The sequence below is a fragment of the Gymnoscopelus braueri genome (genome assembly GCF_963280865.1).
Source record: "Gymnoscopelus braueri genome assembly, chromosome: 14".
Classification (NCBI taxonomy): Eukaryota; Metazoa; Chordata; class Actinopteri; order Myctophiformes; family Myctophidae; genus Gymnoscopelus; species Gymnoscopelus braueri.
In genome coordinates this window covers 33,903,089-33,920,119 of record NC_137619.1, presented here as the reverse complement: position 1 = coordinate 33,920,119, position 17,031 = coordinate 33,903,089, and the positions used below count along the sequence as shown (strand labels likewise).

At 41.4% G+C, this 17,031-nt stretch overlaps 2 protein-coding genes across 2 annotated transcripts in view; both read left to right on the top strand.

Annotated features, from left to right (window-relative positions):
* rasgrp3 (RAS guanyl releasing protein 3 (calcium and DAG-regulated)) overlaps positions 1-7,128 on the top strand; it is a 50,267-nt gene extending 43,139 nt beyond the window's left edge. The window contains exons 14-17 of the mRNA XM_080449974.1: positions 989-1,025; positions 1,422-1,571; positions 2,898-3,283; positions 4,618-7,128. Of these exons, the coding sequence (XP_080306100.1) occupies positions 989-1,025; positions 1,422-1,571; positions 2,898-3,283; positions 4,618-4,626 (582 nt within the window). The 3' untranslated portion in view covers positions 4,627-7,128. The remainder of the gene's footprint in view (positions 1-988; positions 1,026-1,421; positions 1,572-2,897; positions 3,284-4,617) is intronic.
* Positions 7,129-10,302: 3,174 nt separating this feature from the next.
* Positions 10,303-16,879, top strand: fam98a (family with sequence similarity 98 member A). The gene is made up of 8 exons (XM_080449506.1): positions 10,303-10,471; positions 11,172-11,320; positions 12,430-12,564; positions 13,138-13,322; positions 13,469-13,549; positions 14,645-14,761; positions 14,886-15,053; positions 15,203-16,879. The coding sequence occupies exons 1-8, from the start codon at positions 10,434-10,436 to the stop codon at positions 15,968-15,970; spliced, it is 1,641 nt and encodes a 546-aa protein (XP_080305632.1). The 5' UTR covers positions 10,303-10,433; the 3' UTR covers positions 15,971-16,879.
* Positions 16,880-17,031: the final 152 nt, after the last annotated feature.

The window sequence follows — 17,031 nt, the reverse complement described above, 5'->3', positions numbered from 1 at the left end:
GTTGTCACTTGCAACATGCATGATCTATTCTCTGTGTACAGCCCTCTCCAAATATCTGTCTCTAGCATTACCATTAAGTTGTTTTAGTACCTTGGCAAGTGGGCTACTTCTAGGAATCCTTGCCTCCAGGAAAATCTGTCCATAGTTATTGTCCTGTAGATCTAGGTCACTGTTCTCAAACTGGGATCCAGGTACCCCAGGGATCCTTGAGAGGGTTCCAGGGGGTCCCCACCAAAATGACGAACAGTTTAAAGTAACCCTAACCCTGTTTTAGTTTTGCTGACATATTACAATTCTTCTCTTATGACTCCCTGGCTCACAATCTTTTCAAATGGGGAGTTCTTAGCCAAATACATATCTATTCCTATTAGAATGCTTGAGAACCACTGGTCGAGGTAGACTAGATTACACTGTATGTTGATAAATGAGTCAGATATCCAATTTACGGTAGACTAACTTTGTTCACTGTCTCCCTGCCACATTATTCATACAGGCTCAAACAATGTATCATATAAAGCTGATTCAATCCACCTGACAGATCGGATCTACTGTGTTCCCTACAGTGATAGTGACGTTTGGGAGATGTCATGGCTGTATTTTTATGGAATAGTGATTATTTGGGCTGCGTCAGTCTGGGAAATTACTTGTTCTTGTTCTCGCAAACGCATACAACCCCATACCTCTCCCCCACTATACACGCACACTTGCACGTATGCAGGCATGTGACTCTCTCTCTCTCACACACACGCACACGCACGCACACATGCGCACGCACACACATGCACACACGTTTTCATAGGGTTACAGGAAGGGTGTTGTGAGGGATTGTATCCTGTTTATGGCCCAGTGGCCTGCCCACAAATTTGTAGTGTGAACATACTTCCTCCATTTCATATTGTAACATTCTTTTGTTTTACCAACCATTCCCACCCCTCCCCTCACCCCACCCCACCCCCCCCCTCACCACATATTGGACCTGCTCCTGCAGCTCTGGGGAATCATCAAACAGGGCTACAAGTGCAAAGGTATGCTTTCAATGGACCGCTATTGCTGAAACGGATGAAATGTTCAAGACAAAATGTATAGAAGTAAATGGAGCTATGTCAGTTTTCAAAATGACATAAATGACATCTGAAAAAACTACTGAAGTTCAAATCTTTGAATACAAAGCAAACATTTTTAACTCAAATCTTTGCTTCTGGGGGTCTTTGGAACAAAATATTTTGAGATGGGGGGACAAATATAATTTTGGGGGTCCGTGACCTGAAAAGGTTTGAGAACCACTGATATAGCAACATAAGTTTTTCACAAAACTGTTTTAGATTTAGAACAGGACATTTTTAGAATCGGCCTCATATCTTAATGGGTTGATGGAAAATGTGCTAGTTGGCTTAATTGTATTTTTTTAATTTGTATTGCAGACTGTGGAGTGAACTGCCATAAACAGTGTCGGGAGCTGTTGGTGCTGGCCTGTCGGAAGCTGCTCCACTCCACCTCTTTAGGAAGTGTTTCCCAAGGAGTTCTCACCCACTGCTCGTTACCCAGTAGTCCTGCATTGCCCAGCTGTAAAGGTGTGTTCCAGCTATACGTCATAAATCATAATATAAGTCACTTATATGTCGCTTTCCCTTCGCATAGTATCAGCTCGTCTCGCCACAGCTCTACCCTCCTTTTTTGCTTTTCCATTAGGCCAAAGTACCTGGTCCCTGGTACTTTTGCGGTGGCTCCCCCGTCGGGGTTCCAAGTAGGCTGAGGTGATACCAAATGGTGACGTGTAAACACTGCTTAGCAGCACAGTTTACATTTGCAATGGTAGAACATATAACCAAAGTTGCAAAAATGTGTAACTTGTAAGATAACCAAATTAATAAATTGTGCACATGATGCTAAAAAAAAAATCAAATAATTGACAACCAAGACTAATGACTGGGTTAAATTACATTACAAAAGATAACATATGTACATGTTATGATGGAAAATTGTATAAAAATAGCATGCATAAAACGACTAGAATGTAATGTAAGTACTATAGGAAGTAGAATAAACTAAATAAGATGGAGTGACAGGGTGCATGTGAACTTTTGTGTGAGCTTTTGAATTAAACTGAATTACACATTTTAACAGCAATGGAACGATTTTTGGTTGTGTAATGTATACATTTGTAAACTTCAATGCATGTTTTATTGATGTCGGATATTGTTAGATTAACATTTATAAAAGAAAAGGGTCGCACTCAGAAAGCGGGCGTTTGCTTAATTTAATACCACATATACTTGTCTTAACCCATTAAAACCGGGAAAGCATCTGTGTCATTTTATACTTTTGCTAGTCAATAATAGCAGATATACAAGCTCATAGCGCGTGAAAATTTGTGCAAACCTTTGAATATATATTTTTAAAGCGATCATTTTTAACTAAAATCTTTGCTTCTGGGGTTCAAAAATATTTTGAGATGGGGGTCCGCAGCCCAATACATACTGTGTATAGCATGTGATGGACTATTAAATTAAGCAAACGGACCCTTTCTGAGTGCAACCGTTTTTTTTTAATAAATGTTAACAGTTTACTATAACAACGCACAAGAAGGTTGTACCCTAACACTAACTACTAAAAGTCACTATTATAACAAATCTCTTGAACAATTGTATAATTAACATAATCATAATTGTCACTGCTGTTTATCAGCACAATAAGGCACATCACATATACTCTTATAAGTTGGAGTATGAATCATCATCATGACATAATTTCACGCATACCATCCCTTCTTTTATCATCGTCCACTAATGGCAACCCATAAAAGCTGAAATTCCCAAACGAAAACATTTAAAAATAATTAAAATAACTGCAACACATTGTTAATCCACCCACTATTTCTGTCTCCTTTCTCCTGCCAGACGGGGACGAGGTATTTGAGTTCCCGACAGTAGCGCCCGTGGGTCCCACACGGGACGGTCAGTCCATTACCCTGATGACGGGCTCGGCCCAGCGGATATCCGTACGCCTGCAGAGGGCCACCACGAGCCAGGCCACGCAGACAGAGTCTCCCCTGTGGTCCGAGCAGCACAGCTGGGGGTCTACGGACAGCGGCTCCCACACCTTTCCCAAGATGAGGTATCGACCCCACCGGAAGGCCTCCAAGAATAAAGGCTTTGCCCGCTGGGAGAACCACGAGACTGGGAAGCAGCAGGGCGTGCCGGTCCGCGGCAGGAGGGACTCCCAGGAACAGACGGAGGGAACAGGAGTCATCGTACAGAATGGGAATACCACACACAGAGGGAAGGTAGGCAAGGCAAGGCAAGGCAGTTTTTATTTGTATAGCACATTTCAACAATGAGGCAATTCAATGTGCTTTACGTAGAACATCAAGCAAAGAAAACACAATTATCTAAAATAATAAAATGACATTAGGATGCATAAAACAAAAGAAGTAAAAAATGTATTAATCTTTCAAGACAGATTCAGAGCTCCGCAGCTGAATCTGTCGGCAGCTCCTGTTACAACGTGTATAGTTAGGAATGTTAGGAATGTAAACAAAGACACGTGGACCGGAAGTGGAGGGCTGAGGGCGGACCTAACAGGCCAACATCCTGTTATCCACATTCTATTGGGCGGTCCCATAGATATAGAAACCTAGATACCTCATTGGCCTCTGCAGTTCGTTGGAGCGTTCGTGTTTCGTATGGTGGCCGCCATATTTCCGGGGGGCACTAGCAGCCAATCACAGTGCGTTGACTGCTGGCCAATCACAGCTCGTCTTTTCCAGGACTTGTCAGAATCTAGTTGTCCCGCCCCCACCTGCCTCTGATTGGCCTACCGAACGCCCCCTTCTGTGACGCACGCGGAAGTTTCCAGCTTCCCCCCCGGAAGCGGAAGCGCGCCCGCCATACAGACGCCTCAGAGCCAGAGGAGGCGTCTACCTTTATATGTCTATGGGCAGCCCCCCCAGAGGCAAGTTCAAAGGAAAAAAACAGTAGAGGGTGCTGTTATTTCCTTTTTTTGCAGATGGGTTCCTGGATTGAAAATTAATAGATACAGTTACAGTACAGAAGTGAACAATGTGCACAATTTGTGTGTTTCTGACATAGGACACATTTTGGGACACATTTTAGACGTCAAACCAGTTGATTTGGGACACATATGTCCCCTGACTTTTCTGCAACTTCATAAGACATGTATTTGTTAGGTTATGTGGGTGGGTTAGGATTTGATTGAAATGGTTTTATGGTTAGTAGGGTAAAGTAGGTATTGCATGTAAATCAATGTAATTTTTTTGATGAAACACAATTAAACGTTTTAAGCGGTGCTACGATTACAGAGAAATGTCCACTGTAAGCTTGTTATTTTGTAGCAACGCTAATGGAAATGAATGTTATCAGATAGCCAGTAGCCTAACTTTTTACCCCCTAGACCCTCGGACCAAACACACCGTCAAACTCGACCTTCAGATCTGAACTACCTGTATAGTTTCATGATGGCATCTTGCCCGGTTGTGACACTATCATGGTGACTAAATTTCCACAGAGATATAAGCGCCTGACAGCTACACTGTTGCGACTGGTATTGTATGAAAAGGAGACTGGTAATTTGCTGACGTCCACCACTCTTGTCTTACAGGACAGCTGACTTGGTCACGGTGGTGAGGGCCAGACCCAGACTTCCAAAAGGCCCATGGGGACTCGAACCAAGAAGCTCTCCACTCTCGGGGAGGTTCTCCGCTGTTTGAAGCCCCCGTTTGGAGACCTGTAGAAGTACATCCCAGCCTCTCTGGAACACATGAACGCAGGCAGAGCTACTGTTAGCTACATGTGGACATTGTGGCTTCACAGAGAGACGTGTGATCTTATGGAAGGGTTAGAGATTGAGGAGATAACACAAGCGGAAAACCAGAGATGGCCCTGTGTAAACATCTTGGACTGTGTTTCCATCCTCACCACCTCTGCATTGTCACTGGCCGAGGATAGTAGTCATTGTATAGTAGATTGCCACAAGGTGACTTGTTTGTTTTTTATTTGATTAACTGTGCCGGGATATCGGCATTTGTCTGAAATCAAATTTGCTGAATGGAGAATGTGTGACTGAGGCTCTCAACATGTACTGTAAGTGAGCTCAGTTTGAATTGTGGAATGTGCATTTGTTGATGTGCTCGCTACTATTGATCATCTTGGAACATTTTGTTCAAGAGTAACTGAGTTGTGGTTTAGATGGAATGAGTTTTATGGACACAAAGAATGTTTTAATGATTCATTTGGTGAAAGAGTAATGAACAAAGGCGTGGAGAAAAGATGATGGGATAGGATTTTGGGTTGTTTGTAGAGTTGCAAACAAAGTGACGGTGACGGACAATGAAAGTGGATATGAAGGGAAACAAAGAGTAGGGTGTTTGGTATTGTGGGGCACATGGACAGATATGTCCTTAGTTTCTCAACATAATAATCTACCAATGATGGCTTATGTGACAGTTTTGTGTCACTATGTCTGACTCCAGAATCCAAGAAAAGGTACGTTCTGTGATCAACCACAGGTCATACAGAAGTGAATCAATCAGTGAATCAGTGATCCGTTTTTATTTGTCACATCACAGATTTACAGGTGTTAGCAGGTATGTACATGAGGATAGACATAAGGTGCAAAAGAGTGGCAATGTACATGAGGTCAGATATAAGTTGCAAAAGGTAGCAGCACAACATCAGGTCCACAAAAGGAAGATATTTATAAGGCAAAAATTGTGGATCCACATGGAAATGTAGTTTTCATTGGGGATCAATCCACATTAAGAAGGCAATCCAACATAGGAAAACAGTCCGTAAAAGAAAGTGTTCCAGTGTGACAGGCCAGCCTGGTGACAGACGGTGTTCAGGCCTTGTTCAACAGTCTGATGGTAGCCGGGTGGAAGCTGTTCAGAAATCTGGTGGTCCTGCCTATGATATGATAGAAGTCATTCATTCTAGCGTGGAACCTCATTTCGTTGTACACATGATTTGTACACATTAGCTTAGTCACAGACAAAAACTCTCTCACGCACACGCACACGCACACGCACACACACACACACACACACACACACACACACACACACACACACACACACACACACACACACACAATGCACCCTTCTTGTCTACTTGTGACTTCTAAGGGCACGATCAGAAGCCAGCGTCCCATTCACTTCCATTCTGTGAGAGCAAGTGGGTGGAAGTGTCTGGTTGCGGCATTTTGATGCAGTGCTTTCAATGCGCTTGAAGCGTCGAGTTCAACATTGATGAACTTTGAACAGGTGTCAACCAATACATTTTTTATGTGCCATAGTTACATTTTTTTACAATTACAAAATGTAACAAGTCAAAAATGTTAGACAAGACAGGTATAACACTGCATGAGATCAGATGCATTTCATTTAGGCATCAATTGCTCTGATTCTCAACACTCCCTGCTACACGTATTGCAGCTGGTCTGCCCGAACTTGCATTTGTAATTTGTTTGTTTACAGAAATCAAAACAGTGCATCTTTGAGACCTATAATATCCACAGGCTGGATCTTGCTGTACAGTACAACATTAGTGACAATGTGAAAATAAGTGACTATGAAATACATGTATGCACTGTAGAAATATTGGGAACAATCCGGTTGTCTCAAACACTTAATTGCATGGTCACCTGTATATCTATTACAGTAGCTGGACTAATCCCACCAAAACCGTCAAAAGCAGCCACCTTTTGACATTTCACCTTTTACTTACAGTAGGTGACTGACATTAGGCCACCATCACAGTGGTGGCCTAATGCACGCACGCACGCACACACCCATTCACACACACACACACACACACACACACACACACACACACACACACACACACACACACACACACACACACACACACACACACACACACACACACACACACACACACACACACACACACACACACACAGTAGTTGGAAGTGAACAGAAGCAGGTGACTGTGACTGTGACATGGAGAGTTCTCTGTAAAACAAAGAGTTGTCTTCTCTATGCCTGAGGTATCAAGTGGAAAACAAAAGCTGAGTTCTGTTCTGTGCAGAGTCAGAGCGTTCCCGATAAAATGACTAATGTAAAAAAAATAATTAGGCTATGGATTTTACAGAAGTTAAATGGAGGGGGGTTAATGAGATTCTGTACTTCTTTCACATTTTCCTCCCAAAGTGTAATCCCTTTCAGCATTATCCTGTTGTACGTTGATCATTTTTAATTGGCTGATTTGACAATTATTATTTATTACAGTGGTTCTCAACCTGTGGGTCGGGACCCTCATGGGGGTTCCCACATGATTTTTCTTTGGGGGGGGGGGTCCCCAGATGATAGTAAAGTGACAATTTAAGGACTTTTAAGACCTTTTTAATACCTAAAAAAAATATATATATATAAAGAAAGAAAAGAAAAAGACCATTGCTGCATCAAAACTAATCAACAAACCATACTATAAAAACTGGTCAAACATTGGCCAAATTGTTAAATAATATACAATTATAGGCGTTGTGATCTTGTAGATCTGCTATTTTCACAATATTTATCGGTAGAACCAAGTCAAACTAAATGTTAGTTACAGGAAGACACTTGAGTAGTAATTTGTGGTAAGTGACAAGTGAAAAAGATTGTTTGCGGTAAATTTCAATGAACATCCTACTGATAACACTTGTGCAGTGTTTTGAGGCAATAGTATGGGATTTGAAAATAACTATTATAATTTCCCAGTTAAGCCTTCAATTGCTTTCTATGAAAATGTACATGGCCAATATTTATCCGAAAAGAGAGACAGTTTGCAAATGGGACAAAGTCTTTGTGGATAACATCGTGAACTGATGATGATAAGGGATGCCACTTGATGCCATTGTTGACTTGTGTTAGGACTGCTCTTCCAAGGGATTTGATGACATTGAATCACACTCTGGTATTCACATTTGATCACATTGTAACATTACATGTATTTCTGTCACATTGATGTTGACTTATGAGTGATCCTATCATCATTATTATTATTTCAAATTAACTGGTCTACTTGAGCAAAATGTGCTGTTAATTTGCTTATTTTTTATTCATTATATGCGGTATTCTAATTTATGAAAAGCATTTTGTAGCATTGTCTGTGGCTGATGGTCTTTAGTTCTTCATGTGAATCATGTTTTTATTTTGGAATTTCACAGTTGACTCAGCAGATCACACTATTTTGTTTGTAAAATGCTAAAGTCAGTTATTTTGAATGTCAACTTACATGAACAGAAGTGTCAAATGGCAAGAAAGACAGACTTTCAATTTTTAAATGTATGTGTTTGTCCTGGACTTGCTGAAGTAATGAGATAGATTGAGTTAGACAACATCCCACACGTATTTGTGTATATTCTTTGATAAGGGAAATCATTTTCTAAGATTAGTAAAACATGAAGACTTTCATTTTAAAATGAAGTATTTATCATGTCAAATGTTTTTGGCGTGTTCTCTCTGTGCCAAATGATTCCTGGCATGAAAGTGAACTAATGTTTTTAATGTTCAAGTTGAATTATTAAACGGTAATAATGTATGTATATCTGAACTGAAACCTTTCACACAATAGACTTTGACAGATGTACAGATACAATTGAGCTGACCCTACTTTATTTATGTAATTACCTATGATAGGTATGGAAGATATCTTGTGTTGACAGGTTATTTTATGGTATTTAAAATCATATGGTGTATTTTTCTAAACAAAGAAGAAAATGTATTGGGGGAAAAAAAATAGAAATACCATATTTATAAAGTTGTTCATAATCATTCTTTAAAAGAAATGTCTTGTGTTACATATGTATCAACCATGTAGGGTATTTTCTTTACATAGTTATTTTTCTTCAATTTTTTTTACTTGTTGTGCTGAACTACTGGTTTAATTAAAGTTTCCTGTCAGCTCCCTCTCATGGATATATTTTTCTTTTGTTCATAGCCCTCCCTCTTTCCTCGATTATTCTTGCAGTGATAAGAATCATGTTCATTGTTAGTTTTGTGACATATTTTGAAAAATAAAGGTATTCCTGAAAACGGACTCTATCTGCTCCAGTCATTTCTTGTGGATTCCTATAAAACTTGTAGCACAGGAACATATAATAATAAAACATTGAGACGGCTACATACGCACAACTGACGCCTTATTTATGAAACATGAAACAAGACATTGTACATGAAAGTAGCCTACTTTGTCTCATTTGAAAAATAAAGTTAATTGCTGCAGCAAGCCTGCTTTATGAAGCATTTCTATGCACTTTCCATATGAATTACTTTCAGTTGTTCTCAGATACGGATGAGGTAGGTAAAGCTATATATATATGTATTGTATACACACTGCTTGGCACAAAATGAATTTCCGCAAGGACAAATAAAGTATCTATCTTCTACACACACACACACACACACACACACACACACACACACACACACACACACACACACACACACACACACACACACACACACACACACACACACACACCACACACACCCAATGTCACTTTAGTTTCAAAGACGTCCATAAACGCAACACCAAAGCCAGCTCCACAAATCACATTTAACCCAGATTTGGCTCAAACAAGGGGTTAAATTCGTTCTACTGAGTGATATGCCACCACCTAAATGTGGAATGCCCTACCAACAGTCATAAAAAAGTGTGAATCCAACTCTCCTTCAAACCCGCTGTAAAAGAGCACAGTTTACAGGTGGCTGCAATTCGGAACCGGCCCCTGTAAAAAGTCCAAGCCTACTGATTGATGAATACTTTATTAACAGTTTGCAAAGACAAGCACAGGGCAGTACAGTTCAATACAAGGTCTGTTAGGAGGTTTTTAAACCCAAGAAAGCACTATGGCTTGTTTCCATTGGGGTCCTTTGCACTCAATTCATCAAAAGCTATCACCAGAAATCCCCCCCCCCCAAACTGTTTCCTGTACATGTTTTTCTTTTTGATTGCTACTCGTTTTTGCATCATATTATTGTATATCTGTCTGTATATCTGTCAGCATTATAATTTATAACGGGTCACGGGTCTCAAGCCGAACGTCACCATCTAGTGGTGATACAAAGAGATTACAGTATTTCACCGCCGTCATGAATGTTTTATAATTATTATGTTCATATTTATAAATGTATATTTTACACAGAAAATTCGGTATAACAATTACTGTACCAAGGGCGACGGCTGATTCCTGACAAAACTTTCACAGATTGATTAGGGCATAATCGCGGCCAGCCCACGCACCACCGTCATGTAAGAAAAAAACACACAGTGAGGACCCCAGCATGCCAGCCAAGCAGCAGTGATCTCTCTCGGCTTGAGGAGAAATTAAAACCTCTACTTGTGTACGCATAAATCGCTCCTTTTCAGCTTTGAATCGAGCGGTTTTGACAAGTCGGATTATCGATTATTGGAATGGAGAATGACATCCTTGTCTCCCTTGAAGATCTAGGGTGAGTGAGTGTGTGTGGGGGTCCTCTGTGTGGGTGACGTGAACGTTTGGCAGATTGTGCCGGGTATGAAACCCAGATCAGGTCGGCTAACCTCTTATGTGAACAATATTTAAACCCACACAATGTGTTGTATGAACCGGGTGGGAAGTATAAACGTCACTAAACTCCAGTTACAGTCTGTCTCTTAGTGTTATGTGGGTTATTATTGTTTTTTTGCGTTGACTAGTACTAATGTGTGGTCAGATGAATTGTAACTGTACTGTATTTGTGTCGTTTGCCATGATGTATGTACGTGGCCAGGGCTGTCAGCTAGCCACCAATATACTGAACACGTCATGGTCCATTAATGTTGAGTGACATGGGAGTGAATTTAGCACGCTGAAGTCAATTGGATGTAGAAAACACTATCCAGTGAAACAAGTTTGTTAGGTGGCTGACATTAAGAGCATTGACAGACAAAGCAAATTAGAACATGATGTCTCACTCTTGAGTAAATGTTATAAGTCACTATACCCACACATATCTGACCTCACCTTACTTAATCATCGCTGCAGTGTTCTAGTGATAAGGGTATCAGTGCCACATGCAAGGTAAAGGGGAGAAGGCTTGGCTTGGCTTCACTCCTCGTGCCATTTTGAATTGACAGGCTAAATATAACTTTCTAAATGTGGTCATTTTGTTTGTTTGTGCTCTGCTGAAGGTACCAAGGCCCTCTTCTGGAAGACGGTTCCCTGGATGGCGCCGTGAACGGCGGAGCAGCTTCACCTGAGTTCACTAAGCTTGTTGCATGGTTGGTGTCTGAACTCAGACTCTACTGCAAGCTCGAGGAGAATGTCCACGCCACTAACTGTACGTCGCTTCAAGCACAGTTTTCTGTTTCAATATTTGTATTAGACAGAAAGGTAGACAATACACCACGAGCATGACAGCACATAGGGCACAGCATAGCCCGATGTAACAATACAATAAAGACAGAAACACAAAAGAGAAAGACAAATCATAAAAGACTTCACACCAAATACAGTATATGATAATCATCACAATATTGCTGCCAATATCGCTCTACCATTTGTATCCATCCCCTGCCTCCCAATTAATATGGCAAACTGACATCCTCCGTCACTCCAATACACAAGACATTAAGCCACTCACTCATCCCCTTTATATGGTGCTATGGGTAGCCATGCTTCTACAAATTCGGACAAGGTACCCCGTAGAACATATGATAGTCTCTCCAAGGGCATTAAACGTAACACTTTTTCAAACCATAGTAGGACACTTGGAGGACGGTTATCGATCCATTTATTGAGGATTGACAACCGAGCAGCATAGACATAGAGCACAGTTTTAATTTCTTTTACTTCTTGGGTTTTGTTTAGAGATGAACCGCTACAATTTTTTCCTTCCGATACCGATTCCCATAACTTGCGTATCGGTACTCAGTTGATACACAGTACCGATCTGATACCAGTGTGTAATTTAAAAAGAATCTAGGACATTGGCTCAAAGTGGGGTCCAGGGACTCTCTGGGTTCCTTGAGGGGGTTCAAAATGGACCCTTACAGGTCTGTAACTCCGAGAGTGTACACATGGAACCAAATGGTCTCTTACGGGTCCATTTGGTTCCATTTGTACACTCTCAGAGATATGGGGGTCCTTGAAATTAAAAAGTTTGAGAACCACTGATCTAAAAATAAATTGTAAAATCATAATGTAAATAGTACAGTAAGAGTATAAAACAGTAGTGCAACATCAACTGAAGCATTCAACATACAAAATAATTGATGACTGTAAATGACATATCATCGTGATAAATTGCATGGTATCGGAATGGCATACACTGACATTCTCACCGATACCAGCATTTTAGGCAGTATCGGCAGCTTTTCCGATACTGGTATATGAAATGTATTTTCAAAATGGTGTTCATTTTTGGCCTGTCTTATCCATCCATCACAGGTCCCACTGAGGCAGATAGTTTTCAGTTGGAGATGAGTGGTCTGTTGACGGAGCTGGCTTGTCCTTACTCTGTCCTCACCAGTGGAGATGTCACCCAGAGGCTACTCAACAGGACCAACTGCTTGCTGCTCCTCAGTATGACCACAAACACACTACATGCCAGGACCCCCTAGCCGAGAGAGAGAGATGAAGCATGCCCCCCCCCCCCCACTACATATTGTCAGACATTTAACCACTTAAACCCACAATACTTAGTAAACTTGACCTTTCACTCTGTACTTGGTCTGCTCTTTTTCCCTCTACACCAAACCTCTTTGCTGAAAATAGCCGATCTACAAGCTCACAATGGCTCGCAGCGTGAGGCGTTGTGAGCTCGTAGGATCTGCTATTTTTGCCTAATGTTCTCCTCAGAATAGGAATGCTGAGGTTCAAGTGGTTAATGTAAAAACAAATATCCTATCACACAAATATTTGGTGGCCCCCCTGTGGTCCCGGACCCCCTTTTGAAGACCCCTGGTTTTAAACATTAACCTACACATTTAGTGAGGGTGGCTCTTCCAAAGATGTCAGGGCAGAGGGGTGCAAAGGCTCAGAGTTTCAATTAGCCATTATTAAAATGGGAATATTGTCTTTATTTCATTGTTTGATGTGGGCATCATCAAACAGGATTGCGGTCAGAATTTGTACAAAATATATTTTTTATTGCAGCCTTTCTGGTGTCTGAACTGGAGGCGTCCAGGATGATCCTGATCAACAAGCCGCAGAAGAAGGCCCTGGAGTCTGCGGGTACTCCCGTTTTCGTTGAGCTCAAAGGCATCTGCTTGGCCCTGGGCATGTCCAAGCCTCCAGCCAACATCACCATGTTCCAGTTCTTTAGTGGGATTGAGAAGAAGGTGAGCTGGTTCTGTCGTGTAAAGATCAATTTGTTCGACAATTTAATGTGTGAAAAGTGCTACAGTACCATATTTGCCATGATATGAACTCGGATTTTATTTGCCCACACTGTATCTTTTGTAACGCATTGTTTCCTTTTCCCTAGCTGAAAGAAGCTATGACAAAAGTGCCTCCGGCCCATGTTGGAGAACCTCTGATGAAAAAGCCACTTGGACCTGTGCACTTTGTAAGTAATCTGATGCAGGGGTCCTCAGACTTTCAGCATTTAATCCATATGAAAATGTTTGTCACTTATTTTGGAACGCTAGTTCAATGAAACCCTTTACATGCACACAAAAACTCAGATACTCTGTGCATTTGAGTTTGACTGATTACTCTAAAACACCAGTTTACAGTTGGTCCGTAAACAGATGTCCCCCTTAACCATTTCCGAAAATATGTGACCCTGGTAACTTTCCCCACAGCAAACAGAACTGATGACATTGTCAGCCTTCCATGCTCTAGTCTATTGTAAACAAAAGCCTTATTCACACAGACTTGTACTCCAGTATGTGGAGAGCAATGTTGGTAACGTTACTTTTAAAAGTAACTCGTTACCTTACAGGATTACTGCCATTAAAAAGTATTCCGTTACGTTACAAGATTACCATCTGAGAGAAGTAACTCGTTAGATCACTTTTCCCTTACAGACGATTAAAATTAAAACCCCTTTGCGAGGAATGACATACGCAATATCCCCTTTACAGCTCATTACAATTAAGTTTGATTAACATAAAATCAAGAGTGTAGCCTACCGGAGTGACCACCAGTGTTGTGAAGCTGTGCTGGGCTTAAGTCCTTACAGTCCTTTCACCAACAAAAATACTGTGAATACTTCCACGACCGTGCTAAAGCGTACCCTCTGTCTTCTCTCAATCTCTGCCATGTCGCACAGGTGCGACAAATAAATGCAATACAAAACCAAACCAGTAATACCGCCGTGTCATACCAAAAGTGGTGACATATTGAATAGAATACAATCAACACTGACTGCTGACAATGGAAAGACATCGGTCACCGAGTTTTGTGTAACATCCGTCTTTGTTTTGTCAAGGTCGGGTATTATAAATAAGCCAGAGCAAAAAGCAAAAAACAGCTAGGCATTGGACACAAGATACAACTTTATACAGTACCCATTGATGTTGGATGTGTGTGCAAGGTATGGAGTGGTGGGAGGGAGTTTTTGATCCATCAGCAATAAGACGGTAACTGATTTAGGAAATTACATGAAAGAACATTTTATAGAATGAGATTTTAAATCACTGTTTTTTTACTTTACTAGGAAAAGATTGAAGCTATCAACCAAGCACTTGTGAATGAATATGAAGTCAGAAGAAAGATGCTGTTGAAACGTCTAGATGTGACAGTTCAGTCCTTTGGTTGGTCTGACAGAGCCAAGGTATGCAAAACAGCTTATTCCAGTTGGCTATATATGACTTGTTGACTGATGACCTTTTGTAAGATGTGTACAAAATACTTTACAGGTATGTATTGTAATCCACTCTTCTTTTCTGTTTTATTAGAAACATGCTGAAAAAATGTCAAAAATCTACAACCCTTTGCGTGCTGCCCTTGGAACAAAAAGCAAAATCACTGTCGCCCACCTTTTTGCTGCAAGAAATGACCTCTCCAAGATTCTACGCACAAGCAGCGGCAGGATAAGAGAGAAAACAGCTTGTGCCATCAACAAGGTTGATAATCACAGCATATTTGTTCAGTCAACTTGAAACATAATTTATTTAAATGATTAATTTAAACTAATTTAAATCTACTGTCCATTTTATCCATGGACTGTGGATAAAAGATGTAAATGTTTTATTTTTTTGTGTGTTTTTCGTAGGTTCTGATGGGCCGTGTACCAGACAGGGGTGGGCGACCCTGTGAGATTGAGGCGCCTCCTCCAGAGATGCCCTCATGGCAGAAGCGGTCGGATGGTCCTACAGGTGGAGGGAACTACGGCGGGGGTGGACGTGGAGGAGGAGGCGGTCGGGGGGGCTTCGATCAGTACTCCCAGGGTGGCCGTGGAGGCTATGAGAGAGGAGGAGGCGGAGGTTATGGAGATAGGGGGGGTAGAGGAGGAGGTGGCAGGGGGGGTAAGGTGCAGGGAGGCTGGTCAGATGGAGGAGGAGGAGGAGGAGGAGGAGGAGGAGGAGGAGGAGGGAGGGGTGGTGGCTACACTCAGGGTCACTACCAAGATGGAGGAGGGCATCAGGGGGGAGGAGGAGGAAGAGGAGGAGGAGGTTATGGAGGAGGTGGGGGCTACCAAGGAGGCTTCCAGGAACCTAGCTACGCTGGAGGACACCAAGGAGGAGGAGGAGGTGGTGGTCACCATGAAAATTACCACCAAGACGCGGGTCGGTATCAGGATAGGGGTGGTGGCCGAGGTGGTCGTGGGGGAGGGGGAAGGGGAAGAGGCCGAGGAGATAGAGGTGGAGATAGAGGTGGAGGTGGAGATAGAGGTGGAGGTGGAGGTGGACAAGGAGGAGGCTGGGGAGGGAGAGGGGGTCAGAATTTTAACCAAGGCGGACAGTTTGAACAGTACTTCCAACAAGGCGGGCAGCAGTACAATCAGGCAGGCTTTGGTCAGGGGAGAAATTACACTAGTTGAAGACAACATGTAAGGCATTACAGCAGTGTTCACAGTCGCAAAGGGTTACAATTGAGATGTGTTTGATTTGGAATTCAACACCTCATTTAAATGTGAAAAAAGCTATAGCATGGGAAGGGAAAAAATGTAAAAAAAAAAAAAAAAAGTAAAAAAGGTTACATGCTTACATGCATGCTAACCATGTACTACAATACACTACACTATAGCCTTCATGTGGATTATGGCTATACTACAAAAGACTGTTCTAATGTGGTCTGGATCCAGGAAACACATCCCATGCCCAGGTGTTCTAATTCATGTATGTTGCGCTCTGCTATCTTGACATGAAAGTTAAAGAAAGCATTTGACTGCCAAAAATGGTTAGCTGGGGGCAGCGTTTTGTGAACTCTGCTGTCTTGGCTTCATTTTGACAACAAATTAGCCTTATCTTGGAGATTATTTGAAGGAAAAAGTCCTGACATTTCAGTGTTCCTGCGCCTAATGTATAACTGACATAAAATGTAGACCTCATCTTTCAATTTATTGCAGTCCTTCCTATAATTTTATTGAATTTGACGAATACTTGAAAAGAATACAGCTTTATGTCTTGAGTCCTTTTGTTAAAAAGTTTACAATGGCTCGCGAGATGGGTCAAATCAGAGGCCTGTGTTTTTTTTCCCCCACACTTTTTCAGTTTGACTGGGATCTCTGTTCTGTTACTTATTTAAACAATGCCATCTTTTGCTGCTCATGGAAAACTGTGTACTACTTAGTTATTTGGATGTTAGAAAGACTGTTTGGGTGTGTGAATGAGATGAGCAATAAACTTTGAAATGACACAACACTGGTCAAAATCTATTTCAATGTATTGCTAATTGTAATTGAAACAATCGTTTATTTGTGCAGCCAGAGCATTAAAAAAAAGTTGTTTTTTATTTTGTTGCTATTTTGTAAAGCGACTTTGAGTACTCAGAATGTATGTATTATCATTATAAAACCATTAGACAAAGATATGTACAAGTACTCTCAATAGCAAAATACAACAGAGTCTGCAGTACAGTAGGATACTGGTAGCCTGGGAT